The sequence below is a fragment of the Lepidochelys olivacea genome, assembly GCF_965140295.1.
Source record: "Lepidochelys olivacea isolate rLepOli2 genome assembly, chromosome: 2".
NCBI lineage: Eukaryota > Metazoa > Chordata > Testudines > Cheloniidae > Lepidochelys > Lepidochelys olivacea.
Window position 1 is genome coordinate 181,371,293 of NC_140412.1, and position 24,831 is coordinate 181,396,123.

The 24,831-nt window shown below is 42.3% G+C and overlaps 1 protein-coding gene across 2 annotated transcripts in view; it reads left to right on the forward strand.

The window, feature by feature from the left end:
- Positions 1-8,767: 8,767 nt before the first annotated feature.
- The window catches only part of MATCAP2 (microtubule associated tyrosine carboxypeptidase 2), a 53,703-nt gene continuing 37,639 nt past the window's right edge, over positions 8,768-24,831 (forward strand). For both annotated transcript variants that reach the window (XM_084619675.1, XM_084619676.1), the window contains exon 1: positions 8,768-9,204. In XM_084619675.1, coding sequence (XP_084475801.1) covers positions 9,177-9,204 — 28 coding nt within the window. In that variant the 5' untranslated portion in view covers positions 8,768-9,176. The remainder of the gene's footprint in view (positions 9,205-24,831) is intronic.

A 24,831-nucleotide genomic window follows, 5' to 3' on the forward strand; every position in this document is an offset into this window, starting at 1 on the left:
TCATATATGAATATGTTGAACAGTACTGGTCCCAGTACAGATACCTGGAGGACCCCACTATTTACCTCTCTCTATTCTGAAAACTGACCATTTATTCCTACCTTTTGTTTCCTGTCTTTTATCTTGTTACTGATCCAGAAGAGGACTCTCCCTCTTATCCCATGACGGCTTACTTTGCTTATCTTTGGTGAGAGACCTTGTCAAAGGCCTTCTGAAAGTGGAAGTATACTATGTCCATTGGATCACCTTTGTCCATATGTTTGTTGACCCCCTCAGAGAATTCTAATAGATTTGTGAGGCATGATATCCCTTTACAAAAGCCATGTTGACTCTTCCTCAACAAATTGTGTTCCTCTGCGTGTCTGATAATTCTGTTCTTTACTACAGTTTCAACAAATTTGCCTGGTACTGAAGTTAGGTTTACCAGCCTGTAATTGTCAAGATTGCCTCTGGAGCTTTTTTAAAAAATTGGTATCACATTAACTATCCTCTAGTCATCTGGTACATAAGCTGATTTAAATGACAGGTTACATGCCACAGTTAGTAAGGGGCAATTGTGGTCAACTAGTCTAACCTCCTGTACATAGTACAGGCCATTAAGCTTCCCCAAAATAATTCCTGGAGCGTATCTTTTAGAAAAATATCTAATCTTGACTTAAAAATTGTCAGTGATGGAAAATCCACCACAGCCGCTGGCAAATTTTTCCAATGGTTGACTACTCTCATCATAAAATTTTGCCATATTATATTATCATACATATTATAGATAGGTGTATAAGGCGGCATTCATCCTGTTCCCTTGTGCGGTTTAATGATCTGTAGCAGACACCACCTCATACCCCAACTTGTGCTTTATCTGTTAGGATATTGATCCATAAGCATTCAAGATCATTGTCTTCTGAGTTACCAGTGACTCAAAAACAGGTAATGCTATTTTTGACAGAGTGCCACTCCCTCTTGCTTTTGTTCCCTCGATCCTTCCTAAATAGATTATAACCATTTATTTTAGAAGTTCAATAGTATGAATCATCCCATCAAATTTCAGTAATACCAGCTAGATCAAATTTATGCTCATAAATGAGCAATTCCAATTCTTTTTGCTTGTTACCCAGACTCCTAAATTTTGGGTATAAGCAATCCAAGAATTTTTTCTCTTCCCTTTGAGTCCCTGATTAATTTTGTTCTCAACATCTCGATTTTGTGCTGAGTGCTCATATCTTCCCTCTTTTTACCCTCCTGTTTTGATATTAGTTTAATACCCACCCAGTTACTCTAGAGCAGGGATCTCAAATCACCATGAGGGCCACATAAAGACTAGTACATTGGCCGAGGGCCACATCACTGACACCTTTTCATACAAAGATACAAAAGCCGCTCCCTCTGCCCCTGGCCTTGCCCCCACCCCACCCCTTCCACAAGGCCCCACCCCTGCCCTACTTCTTCCCACCCCTTCCTCACCCCCATTCCAACCCCTTCCCCAAAGTCCCTGCCCCGACTCCACCCCCTTCCTGCCCCTATTCCAACCCTTTCCCCAAATCCCTGGCCCGGCCCCGGCTCTTCTCTGCCTTCTTCCCTGAGTGCAACACGTTCCCACCCCTGCCTACTGGAAAGCCCTAAGTGCCAGCAAACAGCTGTTTGGCAGCAGGAAGCACTGGGAGGTAGGCGGAGGAGCAGGATGTGGTGCACTTGGGGGGTGGGGGAGCTATGGCAGGCCGCAGGAAATAGCTCTGTGGGCCACGTGTTTGAGACCCCTGCTCTAGAGGAATAGGGGCTGAAACATTTAACCTAAGGTAAGGAAACCAAAAAGATATATACATTTCAAATTCTCTGTCATTGTTGGAGCACCATCCCAAATTGCTGAAATGTACTTTACATGCAACTCAATAGCAGGCTTTCAAAACTGAAATCTGCTGAAGAAAAACATTGTCTGAGCAATCCAACTTTGCATCTTTCCAGGGCCATGTAGGTTAAGAAACATTTCCCTGGAATTTGAAAAACATTGCTCCATTCTTAATCTTTTCAGTGTAATATTGTATCACAAAATCATAGAAGGTTTCCCAGGACCTCTCTGAATTCAGTCTTCTGACTTCATCATTGATGTAGAAAGATAGAGGAGGGGGAGAAGAAAAAGACCGCTTTCATTTGTGCCTAATTTATTAAATACTTTCTCTTCTATCTTTTGCCATTCAATACAGCTGAGACATTTTGCTGACACAAAACTCCTGACAAAGACCAACGGCCAGATGGCAAAAATGGAAGTATTTCAATGGAATTGTGCTTATTTATGCTAACTGAGGATCTGGCTTCAAATGTGCACAAAACGGTGGTTGCTGGTTATGTAAAATGACTCAATAAATGACAAAATCACATCATTAATTATATCCCACATAACATAGTATCATATTTTGTATTTTGGAAGGAGTTTTTGAAAAACTGAGAAAATAACTCTTTAAAACCTGGAAGATTTTATTTGAAAAGCTATTTTTAATCGAAAATTTGTTTTGATAAAACAATTAAACCAATTACAATTTGGTGACGCAACATGCAGTAAATTCAAAAGCTAATAATTTTCAGTACTCTATTACTGCCAAGGACTGATTCTTGTCATGTTGAATTACTGTTTGACAGTACACAATAAACATGTGCTTAAGTGCTTTGCTGAATACCAAGCACACAAGCATGAGCTTAACAGCTTTGCTGAATCATGGCCTAAAAACTGCATCTTATGGTTAGAATATTGGCTTATGACCTTGCTTTCTCTACCATTTCTTTTGCATTTTTATTCTAACAAGTGGGTGCAGTGACCCCAGAAATTGTTTATGCAATAACAACATGTTTACACTAGAGGGCATGACTTAAACAACTAATGGATTTTAAGACTATTTAAAACATTTTGCAACTGGAAATCTATTTTTACATTAAAATATATAAGCACTGCTGAAATTAACAAGAGGCTGTGTCAGAGGGTAAACTGCTACCGTGCTGTGAGAAAATCTAATCTAAATATAATGTAGAAAATATTTTTCACATGCTACACTGCAGAGACTTTATTAACATAGCCATCTCTGCTGCAGTATTAAGCTACTCAGATAAACACAAGAAGGCATTGCAAGAGACAACTAAATATCCCAAACATTTCAGCCCTGCTTTTATAAATATTATTGAGTAGATTAACTATAACTAAAGGGACATGGAACGGAGATTTTGGCATGCACATCAATGAGGCGCAAAAGCCTCTGAAAATAATACATAAAATACTAATATTAACATAAATGCAGTGTTATGTATTGTATGGGTCTAATACAAATACAGTGTTATAGAATGCGTGGGTGTAATACAAATGCAGTAGTATATAATCCATGGACTATGGGCAGGACCACCTCCTCCTGCAGTAAAACCCAAAGGAAGAAAACACCAAAAGGATTCCCTCAGAGGATTCCCATCATTTTGGTGGTGCTGTTTTGGGTGAGGGGAGGAGAGGGGCTGCTTGTCCTTCTACAAGTCTGGGATCCACAGGAAGCCAGTGTTACTTATGCAGAGGCCCTGTAGCTCCACACTACTGCCTTGCTACCAGGGCTTCCTATTATGAAAGATAGATTCCCAACAGGGGGGTGCTATAGTATGTAGGCTTATACAGAGAGTAATATCCAGACTCTTAAGGAAGTCTACTTTCAAAAAGTGCTAGATTAAAGAGGAATATATATGTGGAGCAGGAAACAAAGCTTGAGTGTTGCACTGTCTTGGTTCTCTCTCTCCCTCTGAGCTTATGTTTGAATGCTGAACACTTGCCCTTGCCGCACCTGCCTCTGAGACCCTGTGAAAGGGGGATACCCCGCCATGGAGGGCCTTCATTGAAAAGGTCAGAGCTCCCAGGCTGTACTGCCTGACCTTGAGGAACTCCACAGGACTGGTGAGGAGACAACCCTGGCCAGGCTAGACAAAGGGCAGATCCTGACCCTGATGACTGGCTCCCCGTAAATGAGACAAAGCTGCAGAGGCAGCTGACCCTTCCTGCCAGAGTTGCTTGAGGCAGTGGCCTCTGAAGTCAATGGCAAAGCTTCCATAGTGCAGGACCAAACTCTACGAGAGCACTGAGATCCACATGCAAAGAAAGCTTCAGGGGCTCTTCTTGGTCATCTATTACAAAATCTCTTCCTCTTTAAAATATCTGATTTGTTAAAAGTACCCAAAATGGGATTTGAACTATTGCTCTCCAACAAGATTGAAGAGCACCGGGGAAATCGGTATGATAAATTAAAAGAACAGAGGTTTTTTTAGGCCCAAATCCTGAACTCTTATCTCTGTTTTTACTTAATGAAAACTACCTCCGCCTTCCATGAGAGTTTTGCCTGAGTAAAGACTGAACAAAAACTAAGGAAGGACTTCAGGATTTGGTCCAGAGTTGGTAAAACTTAGTGATCTAAGTTCAATGGGAAGGAAAAAGACATAAATCCAAATTCTTCAGTCAATTAAACTCGTCCCTGGATGAGATCCACTCTTGAAGATGTAGGAAGGTGGAATTTTGTATGACCAATGGCTGCCACAGTCCAGGGATTCAAAATCAGGTGGGGCAGGAAGTATTTCCAGTGCCACCATCCCTCATGATTCCATCAGGAAACAGCTTTAGTACCAGATTGCTCTCGGGCTGTGCCACTAACTCCAGGCTGTGCTGGCTGTATGGAGTTCCTTGGCATACACCACCACTGAATTTAGCTCCTGAATTCAGGCTAATTAGGCCCTGCATCAGGGCTTACTCTTTCAGCAAAATCTGGACAGTACCTGCTTGCCTTAAAGGTGTAGTCCCATTGAATAGGGTGGTTTGCACAAGTAAGGTGATTTGGGCCTCTCTAAACACGTCGCATAGTCGCTGTTTACAGGGAGAACTTTAGAATCCAGTCAGACAGCGATGTCATAGAGACTTTAGGAGAAGGTTCTAGAAAAGATGCAACAGACAAGAGAATCAATTAAAGGCAGATTGTTAGTGAAGTTGTTTGGTCAGAAACTAGTCAAGCAGTTAGCAGAACCACTAAACCAGATAATGGGGGATGACCCTTCCACTGCGACTGCTCTGAGTCTGGGCCAAATAATGTGAACTTTTTATTTCAGCTACCCTGGGTCTGTACTAATCTTTCTGAACAGAGTAGGATCTCATGGATAGCAGAAATTAGCCCGAACACAGGGACCAACACAGCGAGAGGAACAAAATAAAGCAGAGATTATTTTAAAAAAATAAAACAGCTTGTGATTTGGCAGCATTACTTAAATTGCTACAGAGTAGGGAACCACATAATATCTTTCTGTTCTTCTGGATCATGCACATACAGACAATAATACTCCTGTAAGGATATTTTTCTACATGCAAGTAGGTCAAATAATTATATTTCTGACCAAAAAAAGTGAAATTATCTCTGGAATGAATGCAATGTTGAAGTGCAGATTTTAAATCCCAGGTTCCGTTCCCATGTTAGTTTTCATTCTATCTCCTAACAATGGGTGAATAGGTTGAAACTGGGATTTAGATTTGTTTGTTTTCAGGAATCCTGCTATTTAATATATTCATACTCTAGGAAACTATCATCTGATCCCAAACATCATCCCCCAGAGTACAAGACTTCCCCACCCCTCCCCACAGTAACATCCATCCTCCCAAACAGATGCTAGCTGCATCCCCAGTTTATCTAGACATGTCTTTTCTGTGGAAGTAGGGGAGCCCTGCAGTGTTTTACCCACTCTCCAACTGTACTGACTTTCCAGGGAGAGCAGAGTCTTTTTGCGGTGCTGTACCAGGTTTCAGGTACCTTTTTAAGTGCACTAGATTCTTGTTATGACTACGTGAGCCAGATTTCCCTCTAGGGTGAGCTCATGTGCAGCAATGACCCCTGCTCAATAGACACTGCACAGAATACAATCAGTGCCACTCCAGAGGTGATCTGGGCACTTGACTGAGCACCCTGCTTCCTCACTGCTGCTTGCTATTGCTGCCAGGGAAAATTTCCTTGAGCAGCTTTCCCCACTTCCCACCTCCTGTTACCAACAGGAAAACTGGCACTGAATTCTCAGGGGCTCCCCACCTCCGGAAACCACTGGGACCCTATGTAGTCCTTCATTCTGCTTACACTGAGATGACTGACTGCAAGAGTGAGTGTGAATGTGAGAGAAATGAGATATGAGGGAGAGGTAACAACCATGGAAAAGTGGCTGGCAGGTAGCCAAAAAAGGATAGGAAGATGTCTAGTGGGAGTTGGGGGAGGAAGGTGAACTGCAACTATTTAATTTTTTCAAATGCTCTGGCTTCCAGTGACTCTGGGCTGTGGCCACAAGACTCCACTGAATTAAGCTACCTCCAGGATCTAAGCTACCTTCAGGATCCACTGAACCAATTTAGGACTCTCCCTTCATCCCCAACTTCACAGTAAAACAGAGAAAAATCAGGAAACTCTGAGTCTACATCAGTCTGCAGACAGTTAATGAAGTTACTTTATCAGACAGATATCCACTACCTACCACTGAGGGCTTTATCTTACCACTTGCAGGACCTGTGTACTTCTCCAAAATGAACCTGACTCAAGCTTAGCAAGCTTAGCACTTGGCTGACTACAGCCAGAACTCATTCATATCTCCTGAGAGTGGGCTAGATTCCTTAGTGGTATTTGCTGAAAACTGCACCCATGCCAGTGAGGGCTGCTGTACCCATGGAAGTTCACCCTTGATGAAGAGAAGGCAAGGTCTGCTTCTCTGCTCCCCCTGGCCCTCAGGGTTCTGCGGTGGGGAGGACGGCTCTAAACTTTTGACGTGGCTGTGTAGGAGCTCCACCAGCGAACACCACATGGAAGATGTGCTAAATTAGCATGTTACCTGAGTGCACTGGTGAACACCAATCAATTTATTCTCTTATTCTGATTATTTGCATTGCTTGAACTGAGTTGCTGTTTTTATTATAACTGCCAGATATCATGTGAAGAGATAACTGGCTTGTGAACAGACTCTAACCTACCACAGATAGCTTGGTCTATCTATATTTAAACAACGTGTTTATTAATTTCCTATGATTTTTTTGACTTGTAGTGAAGCCTGTGGGTTTGGATACTCCAGTGCTATCAAGATTTATTATAAATATACAGATTAGATCCATTTGTTTATAGGTTAAGCTTAGATTTGCTTTGGACAGAGTGCAAATCCTTTCTACTCCTAGAATTCAAGTTAAAAATGACCTAAAGTCTGTCAGCCTTCAACTATGTATAATTGTATTTCAGTACTAGCTCACACATTAGTATAGATTCTGAAAATGTCATTTAGCCCTCTTCACAGAATGAGTTTAATACCCCTGCTTTTGAGTACATATGAAGCTGTGGTGATGATAATGAAAAGCATAAGGCCATTTTTTTTGAACTGTGACTGCTTGTATTGTAGTACAATCTGAAGCCTAGTTTTTAAACATTGCTTTTGTATCCTATTGTTCTCCTTAGGTTCTTGTACATAGCCTGGGGGCTTCAAGCATTTAGAAAACTACCAAAAATGGATGGGTGACATATTGCTATCTAGATGCATGGCCTATAAACAGGAATAGAAAGAAGATAAAAATCTATATGATCAGCATTATGTGGGGAGAGCCCAGTTACTCAGCCATTGTATTCTATATTTAAAGATATCCAATAGGAGGATTCATGGAGCTCCATGAAACATTATCAGGTAGGACTCAGAATGAGATTTTTAACTTCTGTAGAATTGGGGCTTATGGACATTCATTTTCTGTTACATCCTAATACAATCAGATGTCATGACTTTGTATTATTATGATTTATGAAAAAAGTTATATACAGTATGTTGTATATTTTTGTTAAATGGTTAATTCAAATACTGGACATTGTACATAATTGGAAAACAGGGACTGAAAGTGTCAACAAAGTGCTGACCATTTAGAAAAATCAAAATATATTACTGTACCAAGTGTATTCCAACAGAGTCAGATTAAAAAATATTTATCTCTGTAATATTCTGAAGTCTGAAAAAAACCAAAAACCTCCCAGAACAAATGTATGTTAGTTGGTCAAACAAATGTATGTGTCAAGGCAGTGTAATTTGCTGCTATTTGACACTTAGTGGGTATTTAAAATTTGGGTAACTTACATGTCAAAGGATGGATGGGTGTCATAACAAGAAATGCAAACAACCTCCCTGCTTTGAATTGTATCCACAGCATCACCCAAACTCTCAGATGCCAAATGCAGCCCTAGTGTAAGTGGATACTTGCAGTAACTTCAGTGAGAGTTGACACTGCTTATGCTAAGATTCAATTCGGGCCCCAGAGAACTCATTGTGTATAAGCCACACTCAGTTTGCACATGCACTGAATGTTAAACTGGCAAAAGTCACATTACTGGGGCACTTATATCCATTTTCCTACGTTATACCCGAGGTGTAACTTACACTATAATTTATTTCATTGCTGAATTTGGTCCAGTATTTGCATTTACATCAACTAGAGTAAAATTACAAGAGATCAAACTGGAAAAATAAAAAGTAGGGGTACTGGCCCAACTCTGCCTACAATGGCATGGAGAGGTGTCAGCCACAGACCACTGTGCAAGAAAGATCTCCACGCCGGCTATGGCATACATAGCACTGCCTCGTATCTGGGGTCGGCAACGCTGCTTAACCTCCCTCCCAGACTACAAATCCCAGGATGCAATGCTCCACTTTGCTCCCGGCTGTGCATAGGACTGCTGGGAACCGTTGTAGCGCTTTGCATGCTGGGACTTGTAGTCTCCATGCGGAAAACCGCATTGTCTCCCTCTTTGCGCGGGTGCTGCGTTTTGTTCTTCCGACCTTCTCGCCCTAGGGCTGTGCCGTGCCATGGAAGGCTGGCGAGTGTCCAAGCAACAGAGCCTAGCCAGCCCTTTTCCTGCGGTCCCTGAAGCAGGGAGTAGGGGAGGCAGCAGCTGCTGCTAGGTGTGGGTGGGGGACAGGCTGCACAGAGCCCTGCACCCTCCCCACTGCTGCAGCCACCTCAGCCCTCTCCTCCCCTGCCTCCCTCTTTCACCAGCCTGTGGATAAAGAAAAGGAGGATACTATCTCCATCCTGCTCCTTGCCTGTGTCTCACAGCTCTCCATGCAGAGGGGGCATATTTAGGGTGTTAGGGCAGGAGAGGTAGACACACACACAGACTGCAAGAGGAATGATGCTTGAATCCATCCGTGTCACTGGTGAGTATCACTATTCATTACTATCATTATTACCATTCGATTTCAATCCTTCCCTTCCCATCCTATTCCTGCAGTTGCCAGCTACAGCAGGAAAGCAACAGTTTAAGCAGTAAAGTGAAAAAAAAAAGGCATTAAATGGACTTTAAATACCCCCCTCCCCATTAAATTATTAAACTGATAATATTTAGTTTCTGAGGTGTCTTCTGTCCCCTGATGAAGTTGGGATGCTGCACTGTTATAATGATTATAATGAATAACGATCACATTGGAATAAAGCCATAGTAAAAAAACCAAACCACGAATTAAATACTAAATGACTCGTAATTTTATTCATGAAGTGGCCATCTCCCATCTGCTGATATATGTTCTAGGGCACAGCCTTGCAAAAATACAAACATTTCCTAGCAACATCAATAAAAATGATATCAAAACAGAAAAAAAACCCAGTAAAATGGCAACCAAATAAAATACTAAATGATCTCACTTAGTTTATAAACCCCTCGCTTCCCAGCTGTTCATTGACAAGGTGACTTGGGATACTGAATACCTAAACAGCTTAAATTTAATGAAAAAAGGAGAGAACAAAAGAGGCAATATAAAAATCAAATAAAACACTAAACAAGAATGCTAATAATTTTGATTATGAGGCACCCTTCGATCCTAAGAAGTTGTAGAATTTAAATGTAACTACAGCATTTTAATGAAAACACAAAAGAGAGGTAACAAAAGTAAATAAAGCATAAAATAATAGTAGTGAAAAGTATTGACAATTATTTCTTCAGTATCTTTCCTACCCCTTTGCCACTAATATACTTAGAGAACTGTGCAAAGTTACCATATAACAACAACAATAGAGAAAGCAGCGTAGACTATAAATACCAATTAAAAAGTACCACTAAATAATAAATGCAAGATATAGGAATAAATATATGTACAGTACTGTATATAATTACTTTTAAACTACAGGGATATCCCATTAACTTCCTGTAGCTTGAAACCAGTTTTGTTTTGTTTTTCCCCATACAATTGCTTTGTTAAAAGATTTTTGTACATAATTTCTTAAAGTGCTTCTGGCCAATACAGCCCACCACTGGGAAACCTGTCCAGCAATGAGGGGGCATGATGGAGTTGATTGTAAGTGCATTGTCACAAGACATTGTTATGCTCATTATTAGGATTGCTTTTAATTAGCATTAACCTGAGTAGCTGTATCGGCTTTTAAAATGTGCATGGCTTCAGATTGGTAGTGGCACTGTCAGTTGAGTGATGGTGAAAATGTCAGTACTTGGGGAAGTTAAAGGAATAGAAATAAGAACTAGAGGGGAGAGTAGATGAAGTCTCCCCTAGAAATGTACAGTAATAATAATAATCTTAAATTATTAACCGTGAAGGTATTAATTTTGGGTTCTGATTCTGCTACTGAATCTGAATAATATCATAAATGATCTGGAAAAATGGGTAAAAAGTGAGGTGACAAAGTTTGCAGATGATATAAAATTACTCAAGATAGTTAAATTCAAAGCTGACTGCAAAGTGTTACAAAGGAATCTCACAAAACTGGGTGACTGGGCAAGAAAATGGCAGATGAAATTCAGTGTTGATAAATGCAAAGCATTGCACATTGGAAAAACATAATCCAAATGATGGGGTCTAAATTAGCTGTTGCCACTCAAGAAAGAGATCTTGGAGTCATTGTGGATTGTTCTCTGAAAACTTCTGCATAATGTGCAGCAGCAGTCACAACAGCTAACAGAATGTTAAGAACCATTTGGAAAGGGATAGATAATAGGACAGAATATATCATACTGCCACTATATAAATCCATGGTATGCTCACACGTTGAATACTATGTGCAGTTCTGGGCACCCATCTCCAAAAGATGTATTAGAATAGGAGAAACTATAGAGAAGGGAAATAAAAACGATTACGGGAGTGGAACAGCTTCCATATGAGGAGAGATTTAAAAGTCTGGGACTGTTCATCTTAGAAAAGGGATCACTAAGGGGTATACATAGAGGTCTATAAACTCAGGAATGGTGGGGAGAAAGTGAATAAAGAGGTGTTATTTACCCTTTCACATGTAACAAGTCTCAGGGGTTTCCCAAAACCTAGGCCAGTAGGTTTAAAACAAAAGAAAGTACTTCATACAACGCAGAGTCAACCTGTGGAACTCATTGTCAAGGGATGTTTTCAAGGCCAAAAGTATATATGAGTTTAAAAAAGAACTAGATGAGTTCATGGAGAATAGGTCCATCAATGGCTATTAGCTAAGATTTCAGGGATGCAATCTGATGCTCTGCCTATGAGTGCCAGAAGTTGAGTCTGAACAACGCTTGATAAATTGCCCTATTCTGTTCATTTCCTCTGAAGCATCTGGCACTGGCCACTAATGCTGGACCAGATGGACCATTGGTTCTTACCCAGAGTAATCATGCTTGGAACCCAGTTGAAGCCAGTGGGCTGAAACTTACCCTTGCAGCTAAATTTATAGTTTTAATATAAAAAATACACTTTGAATAGCAGATATTAGGTTGCAAGATACAAATGTTAAGTGGAATTTTTAAAGAATCTTATGACCAGTGTTGACTTCTAAAATTTAATTTTGCAGGTATTTCATAACACAGAGTAGACCCTGTTGATAGGCAATTATCTGTTTTAATGTATGAGCTATTGTGATGGCATGAAAATTAGCTATTATTCTTTTTATTGAGCTTACTGACAAGCTGTACAATTAAAAACCATTTTCAGTCAATGGCAGAGCTGGTCACACCGCCTATATGGCTCAGGTTTCCCGACACTTTCCCATTGTAAGACCCACGTTGTGAGCCTCTGAAAAATCTCACTTCACACAGATAGAGACTTAGCAGACATGAGAGTGTCTTGGAAACTTTTAAAGTTGTCTAAAAATGCTAAGTATCTGAAAAATGTGGTCCTAGGTGTCTCAGATTGTGCACCCAAAATTAGTGGACACTTGACAATTTTGGCCTTAATTTCTCTGTGCCACAGTTCCCCAGCTATAAAATGGGGATAATACCACCATCTAATCTCACAGTAGTATTGTGAAGGGAAATTCATTAATGTCTTAAGCACCCGGATACTACCATTGTGAGAGCACTATAGAAATGCCTAGGAGGAAATGGATAATTTAGTATTAAGTGCAGGGTTAGGATGGTGTGCATTAAATAATTCCTGAGGCTTACTGAATGAGGAGTGTAAAAAGAAATATTGACTAAATACCCATAATTATACACATAATTCACATTTATAAAGACTGTATAATAATGCAGATGCACACGGAGGCTGAGTTAAGGTTGCACAGGCATCTTTTGAGTTCTTTACTTTGCAATCCAATCATTCTAACATACTTCCCCCGCCGCCACCCGTGTCATATGTACTATATATGCACCTATACATATGAAGTCTCTGTAGATTGTAAATTCTTCAGGTAGGGACCATGGACCAACTTCATCACCAGGACAGGGAATAAGTGGAGGTGGCTGAAGCCTACCCTATTCATGGTCAACCAGAGTCCTGCACAGACCCTGTGTAGGTTAGGGCAGCCTAGAAGGCCACCTTAAGATATGACCCTGTTTCAGCAGCCCTTGTAAGCTTTTGCACGGATACAGAATCACCAGAATGCAGGTCTGCCTTAGCCATACTCACCCAATACATCACTGTTCCACCTCAGAATGCTCCCTATAGTGGGGGGCACCAGGTCACTCTATGCTTTGCATAGGGTTCCCTAGTACTGGGGCTGTTCCCCAGAGAGGCCTTATACTTGCCCTAGGGCAGTGACTCACATCCTGTGCCTTCATATGTGCTTTTACAGAGCCAAACACACTTTGTTTATTGCACCCATCCTTGGATCGGTCGCCTCCTTGCTTACTGCAGAGATTGGTTGCTACTGCAATATAATTTATAAATAATGAGTCAGCTGGAATATGTTTATCATTATAAGAAAAGGCTGGCCAGACAGGATTTTTTTGTTGTCACTGTGCTGCAAACCATGGTCACTTAGTACCACAGTGAAAGAGGGTTTAGGAGTCTGAAGCTGAGGCTTCAAAAGCACTGGCCTCTGTCATTTGTGCTAAATAAGAATCTGGTGCACATATACATTTATGATATTGCATAGCCATCAGAATTTTGATTCTGCAGCTGTCTGTACAAACAATGCACATTAGCTTGAGTCTTCAATACAGTCAGAGCATGTACCATCTATTAAATATTCATGACAAATACTGAATTGTTTACAAGTTTAAAAATACCCAAAAAGACATAACTGGAAATTTGTGGGATGAGTCAGAGGGAGGACATCAGTCCTAAAGAAATTAGTGAGATATCTTCCCTACAGCTTTCCATTTTAGACTTTTGCTACTTTATTATTTTGTACATGAAATGCTGTAAACTACTTGGTCTTCCTGCAAAATAGCCAAACACATGATGTTATTGTGTGTGGTCGCTGTTATTGAATAGAAAAAAAAATCATATTAGGGTAACTTCTTGAGAGTCATGCTCTAAAATGACAGCCACAAAACTAAAATATCACAGCCATATCTTTACCTTCCCACAATTAAACACACGGGTGGGGTGGGCTGGGGAAGAAATCTTTCTGAGGACCTCCGTGCAAAGATTCTCCCCAAAATCAGTACAGTGAGAGGACAGGATTTGCCCCTAATGCAGCAAAGGCCACTCTCCTTGTGTGCTATGCAGCCTAACTCCACAGGGGCTCCCTATGTGCTGAGAGCAGGGAATGGAACGGCCAGCGAGATTTGCGACTACAAAGATCCACCAAACCATTCACTCCATTGTCTCCACCTGCAGAGCAAGATTTAAGAGCCTTGGGAATTACCCAGTCCTTGGGGGTGCAAGAATGACCACAAGTGGCCTAGGTGGGAGAAGTTTTCTTCCACCAAGCCTTTTTAGAGATCCCTGGTATGGTGTTCAATCTTTAAGCTGTACACTGGGCCAGGATTTGGCCGTAAGTGCTGATCAAAAGCCCACTGAAGTCAATGGAAAAAAAAAACCCTTCAATGAACTTCAGATCAGGCGCTTAGTTACAATGTAATAAATGATGGTATTAACATGCCAGTTTCTAGATGTTGAAAGCAAATAACTTCAGTAAGAAATTATATGAAATTTAAATCTATAGTAATAATTTTAATAACCTCCAACAAATATTTGCTGCCACTGTGTTTCTACATGATCTGAAGCTATGCATAGGCTAAAATAAATGCAGTTTATAAATGCAAAATATATGTTAATACAACATTTTGATGAGGTGCCACATACACAAATAACGAAAGGCAAAATTATGGCTCCCACAACAACCACAACTCATCCCCAGTCTTGGGCCTGAGTCTCCTTTTACAGTGGGATAGATCACATGTAACTCCACTTAAGTAAATGGAGTTATAGTAGTATAAAACCATTGTAAGAGAAATCAGAATCAAGTCCCATATATTTTCTATTGCTGTACAGTGTATGGTGTTGGTTTTCATGCTGTTCTGTGAACTTTCAGTGTGCCTGAGCTTTAGCTGCTGTAGGAATCCTGACAATTTCTTGACTTGTGTGTGTTAAGAACTCAGCCATAATATTGCAGAAAGTATTTCATATTTAATTGCAGGAAAAGGGGAATAAGGAGAAAACTACCCAGTCAGTGTACAAGCTAATCCACCGGTGTTAGGAAGGGACTGCACACTTGGGTAGGGCCTCAATGTTCGCAGCTTCTGTGTGTGTGTTGCAGAGGGGAGCAAAAGATATGGAGAAAGCCAAACTGGGATAATGTGGTTTTAAGGGACTCTAATGATTTTTTGTCAGAGGTATTGTGTTTTTGTGATACAGTTGCAGTTGCTGGGTATTATGTAGTGGGATCAACTGAGAGAACCTGTGTGTATATCACATAGTTTTAGAGAGGTCATCAGAGCTGCCCAGAGTCTGGAACAGATGCTCTTTTTAATTTTATTTTCTGTTGTATAAATTGAAATAAATAGAATTAAGTCAGAAATCCACCCCTTCCCACTTCCCGACCCCCTCAGAACCTCCGACCCATCCAACCCCCCTTCTCCTTGACCCCTGACCGCCCCCTCCCAGGACACCCTGCTCCTAACCGCCCCCCCAGGACCCCGCCCCCTCCCCCACTCCCTGTCCCCTGACTGCCATGACCCCTATCCACACCCCCGCCCCCCAGGACCCCACCCCCTATACAAGTCCCCCTGCTCCCCATTCCCGGACTGCCCCCCACCCCCAGAACCTCCGCCCCATCCAACTGCCCTGTGCTCCCTGTCCCCTGACTGCCCCTCGGGACCCTTTGCCCCTTAGCCAACCCCCCTGCTCCCCGCCCCCTTACCACGCTGGAGCCAGCCACGCCACCGTGCTGCCTGACGGGAACGGCGGGCCAGAGCACTGCCCACGCGGCGGTGTAACTGCTGGGGAGGGGGGACAGCAGGGGAAGGGCCGGGGGCTAGCCTCCCCGACCGGGAGCTCAGGGGCTGGGCAAGACGGTCCCACGGGCCAGATGTGGCCCGCAGGCCATAGTTTGCCCACCTCTGCCCTACTGGCTTGGATTGAACCCTAAAGTATCACAGCCATATGCTACATATAATTTTTTAAACCCAAAACTCACACTGATCTCAATAGTAATCCTGCAGTTATATCAAATGAACTCCCGGTGTAGACTATGCCATGGCAACAGGAGGGCTTCTCTTGTCAACATAGCTATCATCTCTCAGAGAGGTGGAGTACCTACACTGATAGGGGAAGCTCTCCCATCATCACAGGTAGCATCTTGACTAAATGCTACAACAGCACTGTAAGTGTGGACAAGATCTCAGAATCAAATAGGGGAGGGGGCTCCCAGTCCTTCCTAGCAATCAAGAAGGTGGAAGGTAGGGTTGCCACCTTTCCAATCATTGGTAACAGGAGCCCCAAGGCCCTGCCCCGCCTCTTCCCCCAAGGCCACGCTCCTGCTCTGCCTCTTCCCTCAAGGCGCTGCTCATGCTCAGCATCTTTCCCCAAGGCCCTGCCCCCATCAGTCGCTCTCCTTCCCATCACTTGTTGGATCATCTGAAAGAGCCTGCCTGCAGGTAGGAGGCAGCTCCGGCTGAGCAGTGGCTAGTGTGGGTTAATGACCTGGCGCCTTTCCGCCACCCCACGGTAACCAAACTTTTCATTCAGGTGCCATTTAGGGTTGCCAGGTCCCCTTTTTGACTGGAGTATCCTGTCAAAAATTGGACACCAGGCAACCCTAAATGGCACCCAAACACAGAAGCCAAAAACCAGACTGTTCTGGGTAAGACCTGGTTGGGTGGCAGCCCTAATGGAAGGTTCCCTCTTAGCAGTCAGGAAAAGAAAGAGGGATGTCTTTAATGGTGTATATATAAACTGTGCACTTAAAAGGGACACCATCAAACTAAGGAAAAAATCATTGTCTAAATTTAGGCCTATTTTGCTACTTGTAGCTCTTAGGATAACTAAAAATGACAAAAAAAAAAAAAAGAGGAAAATAACATTAGTTTACTCACTGTGTGCATTTGATAGCAATGTTTCAAATCACTTTCATTGTTTCCCTGTTAGTTTTCCCTGTTAATTGGAAATTAAAATAGGGGAGGGAAATTAAAAAAAAAAAAAAAAAGAAGTGGTTGTAACAATTGGCAGAAGGATTTGGGGGGTGGTAGAGGGCCTGCAACTACTTGTATCTAACATTAAAAAGTATACTAGATTTCAAGTGGACAGTTTTCCTTTAAGATCTGATACTGCCCTGTACGGAAAAAACTCCCATTGCAGTGTATTGGAGTTGGGAGCATATGGGTCAAGGACAGTGTTTTGTGTGTAGCTTGTACATTTTTGTTTGCACACCTAATGGCACTGCTCACAGAAAATATAGAGCAAATATGGCTGTGCACCATGTCCTCAGTCAGTCTAACAGATCTGCAAAACCAACTTTTCTGATATTTGCTGCAGTGAAGGACATTTCAGGCCCAAATAATGTTCTACCTCTTAGATGGAGCAACTGAAGTGTGTCAGCCTCTGCAGATGTAGAGGCATTAGGCAGAAGATAAGATTATTGCACCTGAGTCTCCTCTCATCTACTTCAGAGATTTCAGTTGAGCTACTCTAATACACACTGGTGTAAGTAAGCGGGAAACCAGGCCTACTGCATGTATGGCTGCACATCTGGTGAAGGCTCCAAGATTAGCACTTAAGAACATCCTGTGGATTTGGGAACAATCCTCGAGAGGCTTTTAGTGCCATTAAGAATTTTGTTTGACTGTTTGGGGCAGATATAATCCTGCTTCCACATGGAGGTCTTCAAGGGACATTGTAGCCATGTCTTAAAACAATCATAATGACATTTCAAAACTTTAATGTGTTTCAAGCGGAATAAATTCAGGTATATGAGAGTATTATTTAGCATCATCTTTTGATATTTCGGACTTCTGAAGTAAAATGGATATGCTTTTCTTTGTATCATTGTTGAAAACAATGTGAAAAAACAGCAAATCGATCATTTATTTTGCAAGAAGGACTGTACCATTTTGAGGCCTGTTTGCATGTATAGCAGTGAACTGACAGGCTGGTCTCATGCCTACTATTCAGTTGTGTCATGACACCAAAAATATACAGTGCCACAGGTTGGCAGTGACATGGCACAACCGAGGTGAGAGGTCACTGAAAAAATCAGGTTTATATACACCTGTCACTGGCCCAGGGCAAGTAAAATAACATAAATGTTTTAATCATTATCAGTCACCAGTTTAATTGATTATATACCAAAACAATTGAATTTTCACGACACTTTTTCAAGGATACTTTGCCATTATATCTCAGAATGTCAGTCCCTTCCACTTTATTTTGGAAAATAAAGTAGTGAAGATTACAGTATCAGATAGAGGATTCAGCACAACAGTTACACGATTTTTGACCTTTGTATAATCTATGGAAAATAATGTCTGTTATAATTATTCAAATCTTTTGGCTCATCCATTGACCCTTATCTTCCAACACAAATGTGTCTCACACAATATTAATCCTGGTCATATTCTGTGTAAATTTAGGTTGGAGAACGTTTAAAGAGCCCATACGGTGTTTGGCAGATGGTTGTAAGGCTTTTTCTTGCAGAATGCACATTTAAATCTAACTACAGATTTGGAGGTGGCAGTTGGTGGAACATTTACCATATATTTGAGCTGCGTGGATCTGGGAATCTACAGCCCAGACCGCAACACCCACATATGCATGATAGTCACAACAGCATTCGGATTGTTTGCTGCTGCTGCTGCCCTGTGTTATGCAGAGATTGGCAGATAATTGGGTGATCAATTCATGGATTGCCAAGACAGTAGTACTTCGACCCAAAAGCTCCATTGGCACGTGCATCCCCAAATAGGTACATGATATTAGATTGATGCAAGGGTAGGGTGACCAGACATCCTATTTCCATCATCAGAACTGTCCTGGTATTAGGGGCTTTGTCTTCTATAGGCAACTATGCCCCTGAAAATAAAAGCGTCTCGATTTTTCACACTTGCGATGTGGTCACCCTATGCAAGAATCTCTGGGATTGTATTTTATTTTGGACTGGGGTTTTTTTGCATTTTACTTCTATTTCACTTTTATCATTTCTTAGATATGCTTGCGACATGCTTCTTCAGTTCCAAAGAATTGCTTACATTGTAGCAATAGAAAACCCTTCTCTACCTCAACACTGTTTTGGTTAGGTTCATAGTAAAGGTGACAAATTTCCACCGTTAGATAGCTGGAATTTAATTGTTTTGTAAATACTGTGGCTAAATTTTCAAAGGTGGTCAGCAAATATACACTTTCAGTTTTGCATGCACAACCAAAACTGTGTGCCCAAAATTTTGTGTAAGATTTCACATGATCCGGCAATCAGATTGGCACTCTAACATTTAGAGACTAGGTTGAGGTCACTTGTTAAAGGGCAAGTTTTCAAGCATCCACCTTTCTTAAAGCCAAAGAGCCTCACATTGTTAGATTTAATATATGCCTGAAGGTAGGTTTCCCTACCTTCCTCCTTTCACCCTCTCCCCAAGAAAGAGATGAGAGCAATCCTTTTCTTGTTGCCAAAAGGACCTTTCATTGTGTAGCAATATATGTATACTAATGTGGCTTGTGAACTTTAGCCCACTGGAGAGTATCCTGACTGCACCATACTCTGTGGGACAGATACTTGATATTGTTTTCTTTATGCTGGGAATTGTGATTTTGCACACCACTACAGTATACGCCAAAGCAAAATAAGCTAGGTAAGCAATCTGTCCTGCGTTGATTAAACTGATTTTATTAAACTTGAACTGTAATGCCCTGAAGCCATCTCTGTGCCAAGCCTAAAGGAAGTCTCTCAAATTGACCATAAAGCAAAACTAATCTTACATAATATCTGCTTGTCAGAGCAGGGAAAATACAGTAGAGCCTCAGGAGTTACGAACACTTCAGGAATGGAGGTTGTTCATAACTCTGAAGTGTTCTTAACTCAGAACAAAACGTTGTGGTTGTTCTTTCAAAAGTTTACAAGTGAACATTGACTTAATACAGCCTTGAAACTTTGCTAGGCAGAAGAAAAATGCTGCTTTTAACCATCTTCATTTAATTGAAACAGAAACAGTTTTCTTACCTTGTCAAAAAAAATTTTAAACTTTCCCTTTCTTTTTTAGTAATTTATGTTTAACACAGTACTGTATTTGCTTTATTATTATTTTTGGCTCTGATGCTGCCTGATTGCATACTTCTGGTTCCAAATAGGTGCGTGGTTGATCAGTCAGTTTGTAACTCTGGTGTTCGTAACTCTGAAGTTCTACTGTACTTCTTACTCCATCCTTTCAGTGTTGGAAGGACGCTCCAAGACTGTGTGGTATTTTCCCCATTTCTAGATGTGTACATTCATGCAAAATGTGAGACCACAGTATCTTGATCAGTTTACTGCTTGCACCAGTATCCCCAATAGCACTGAACAACATGAGTTTGTACAATGTGAAAAATGAAAATGAATTCATAAAGCATGAAAACTTACATAGTGGTATGGTGTTTTTGGTCTCATTTGTTCTGAGAGCCAAGTCTAATTTTACTAGGAAAACAAAGCTGGAATTAAATTATTGATTCAGTTACCTGGGAGGGATTTAATGATCCCTTTGTTAATGTTCTATTGTCTGTCATGTGATAAACCTCAAGGAATATGTCTAACCAAAATTGGCAACCCTACCCTCTTAGTCCCTTAGGCCCTGCAGAAGCCCAGCTGTAGTGTTGAGGATCTGCTTGGGAGGAGTAGATAGGGCCAGTGAAATGCACATCATTCTTCCACTAACTCCATGAGGAATCAGCACAGATGCTACATATGGATGGAGACTGTATTAACTTTTATGTGCCAGTGCTTGGCACTGTAGAGATTCCCTCCTCCCTGAGGGATGTTGCAGGGGAAGGAACCAGCTGCAGAGTTGAAGCCAGTAGGGCTCCAAGCCATTAGAGCTGCCCTACCACACAGCCCAGCAGGGGAACAAGGGACTGGCTTTGCAAAAGTGGATTTAACACAGTCAGTAGACCTGTAGGGGTGTGTGGCTGTCTCTCACAGTCAATCTCTGAGGGAGGCCACACCTCTTTGCTGTCATGCCCCTGGAGTAGCAGTCTATCAAGGGGCGGGGGCGGCGGGTGGGGGGGTGGAATTAGCAGTCTCTTGGGCTCAACCTCAGGCAAGGGAGAGCAGCAAATGATTTCAGGGCCTAAGCCCATAGGTTGAGGCAGAGCCTCAGTTTAGAGTTCCCACCCTCAAGCACAGTAAAGTAGTTAGGGACCGTTCAGGGGCCCAGGCGCTTGGGCAGGGCAAGGCACCTTGCAGTCTAATACTCTAGCCCTCAGGCAGGGGTGAGCACCAAGCAGTCAAGGGACCCACACAAGGGACAAGCACCAAGCAGAGTCTGTGGTGTCTGAGGAATGCAGGCCTCCCACCCTAAAGATAGGGAGTACTGCCCCCCACCACCCAGGGGTGGGCTTTCAGGGGGGACACAGGCCCACCCAACATCACCATGTCCCAGCCCAGGACAGAGTGTTCTGTCACCAAGTCAGCAAGGACTCCACCCACAAAACAGTGACTATGTCTCCAGCAAAAAGAAAAGGAGTACTTGTGGCATCTTAGAGACTAACCAATTTATTAGAGCATAAGCTTTCGTGAGCTACAGCTCACTTCATCAGATGCATATCGTGGAAACTGCAGCAGACTTTATATATACACAGAGAATATGAAACAATACCTCCTCCCACCCCACTGTCCTGCTGGTAATAGCTTATCTAAAGTGATCATCAGGTGGGCCATTTCCAGCACAAATCCAGGTTTTCTCACCCTCCACTTCTCACTTAAATCCAAGTTAAACCAGAACATCTGGGGGGGGGGGCGGGTAGGAAAAAACAAGAGGAAACAGGCTACCTTGCATAATGACTTAGCCACTCCCAGTCTCTATTAAGCCTAAATTAATAGTATCCAATTTGCAAATGAATTCCAATTCAGCAGTTTCTCGCTGGAGTCTGGATTTGAAGTTTTTTTGTTTTAAGATAGCGACCTTCATGTCTGTGATTGCGTGACCAGAGAGATTGAAGTGTTCTCCGGCTGGTTTATGAATGTTATAATTCTTGACATCTGATTTGTGTCCATTTATTCTTTTACGTAGAGACTGTCCAGTTTGACCAATGTACATGGCAGAGGGGCATTGCTGGCACATGATGGCATATATCACATTGGTGGATGTGCAGGTGAACGAGCCTCTGATAGTGTGGCTGATGTTATTAGGCCCTGTGATGGTGTCCCCTGAATAGATATGTGGGCACAATTGGCAACGGGCTTTGTTGCAAGGATAAGTTCCTGGGTTAGTGGTTCTGTTGTGTGGTATGTGGTTGTTGGTGAGTATTTGCTTCAGGTTGCGGGGCTGTCTGTAGGCAAGGACTGGCCTGTCTCCCAAGATTTGTGAGAGTGTTGGGTCATCCTTTAGGATAGGTTGTAGATCCTTAATAATGCGTTGGAGGGGTTTTAGTTAGGGGCTGAAGGTGACGGCTAGTGGCGTTCTGTTATTTTCTTTGTTAGGCCTGTCCTGTAGTAGGTAACTTCTGGGAACTCTTCTGGCTCTATCAATCTGTTTCTTTACTTCTGCAGGTGGGTATTGTAGTTGTAAGAAAGCTTGACAGAGATCTTGTAGGTGTTTGTCTCTGTCTGAGGGGTTGGAGCAAATGCGGTTGTATCGCAGAGCTTGGCTGTAGACGATGGATCGTGTGGTGTGGTCAGGGTGAAAGCTGGAGGCATGCAGGTAGGAATAGCGATCAGTAGATTTCCGGTATAGGGTGGTGTTTATGTGACCATTGTTTATTAGCACTGTAGTGTCCAGGAAGTGGATCTCTTGTGTGGACTGGACCAGGCTGAGGTTGGTGGTGGGATGGAAATTGTTGAAATCATGGGGGAATTCCTCAAGGGCTTCTTTTCCATGGGTCCAGATGATGAAGATGTCATCAATATAGCGCAAGTAGAGTAGGGGCTTTAGGGGACGAGAGCTGAGGAAACGTTGTTCTAAATCAGCCATAAAAATGTTGGCATACTGTGGGGCCATGCGGGTACCCATAGCAGTGCCGCTGATCTGAAGGTATACATTGTCCCCAAATGTGAAGTAGTTATGGGTAAGGACAAAGTCACAAAGTTCAGCCACCAGGTTAGCCGTGACATTATCGGGGATAGTGTTCTTGACGGCTTGTAGTCCATCTTTGTGTGGAATGGTGGTGTAGAGGGCTAAGGATCTACAACCTATCCTAAAGGATGACCCAACACTCTTACAAATCTTGGGAGACAGGCCAGTCCTTGCCTACAGACAGCCCCGCAACCTGAAGCAAATACTCACCAACAACCACATACCACACAACAGAACCACTAACCCAGGAACTTATCCTTGCAACAAAGCCCGTTGCCAATTGTGCCCACATATCTATTCAGGGGACACCATCACAGGGCCTAATAACATCAACCACACTATCAGAGGCTCGTTCACCTGCACATCCACCAATGTGATATATGCCATCATGTGCCAGCAATGCCCCTCTGCCATGTACATTGGTCAAACTGGACAGTCTCTACGTAAAAGAATAAATGGACACAAATCAGATGTCAAGAATTATAACATTCATAAACCAGTCGGAGAACACTTCAATCTCTCTGGTCACGCAATCACAGACATGAAGGTCGCTATCTTAAAACAAAAAAACTTCAAATCCAGACTCCAGCGAGAAACTGCTGAATTGGAATTCATTTGCAAATTGGATACTATTAATTTAGGCTTAAATAGAGACTGGAGTGGCTAAGTCATTATGCAAGGTAGCCTGTTTCCTCTTGTTTTTTCCTACCCCCCCCCCCAGATGTTCTGGTTTAACTTGGATTTAAACTTGAAGAGTGGTCAGTTTGGATGAGCTATTACCAGCAGGAGAGTGAGTTTGTGTGTGTATGGGGGTGGGGGGGATGTGAGAAAACCTGGATTTGTGCAGGAAATAGCCCAACTTGATTGTCATGCACATTGTGTAAAGAGTTGTCACTTTGGATGGGCTATCACCAGCAGGAGAGTGAATTTGTGTGGGGGGGGTGGAGGGTGAGAAAACCTGGATTTGTGCTGGAAATGGCCCACCTGATGATCACTTTAGATAAGCTATTACCAGCAGGACAGTGGGGTGGGAGGAGGTATTGTTTCATATTCTCTGTGTATATATAAAGTCTGCTGCAGTTTCCACGATATGCATCTGATGAAGTGAGCTGTAGCTCACGAAAGCTTATGCTCTAATAAATTGGTTAGTCTCTAAGGTGCCACAAGTACTCCTTTTCTTTTTGCGAATACAGACTAACACGGCTGTTACTCTGAAATATGTCTCCAGCAGCACCATTGCCAGACAGTGGTCTAGTTCCCCATGGCTGCTTCCTATACTCCCCATCAGGCATATCTGCATTCAAGGGTCATCCTCCATCTCCCCAGGGTACACTGCAAGTAGCAGTCCCAGCAAATCCTCAGCATCAGACATGCCTGGCTGTTCGGGTAGATTAGGAGCCTCCTGCACAGAGGTCTCACTCAGGCTCCAACAGCAAGCACAGCATGTCTATCTCCCTCAACAATTCCCACTCAATTGAGTTACAGGGCCCGCCTTTTATGCTTCCTATTCTTGTCCCGCCTCTCTGCTTCTGGCTTGGACTTCCTGGTTCCGCCCATCAAGGGGTATGTGGGCCTCCCTTACTGTCAATCTCAGAGGGAGGCCACACTTCTTTGCTACACAGACCTTAAGAAACTTTATTTGCCTGTTGAATTTAGTTTAGTTTGTCATTTTTATACTTTAAAGCACATTTTTTTAAACCCAGCTGAGTGTTGATATTATACAGCTTTGAGTAGATGTTTTGAAAATGGGGTTAAGTTCCTTATAAATGGCTTTGGTACTAATTGCTCTCTTTTCTTAATAGTCTTAATTAATGGAGGGTTTTAAGTGATAGCTGATAAACCCCTGGCAACTAAAAATGTGAGTTTGGGGAAATATACTAAATACCTGAATATACCCTACCATTTTTGTCATGTTGAAATTTGTTTGCAGGGGCTGGCACGTCCTAGATAT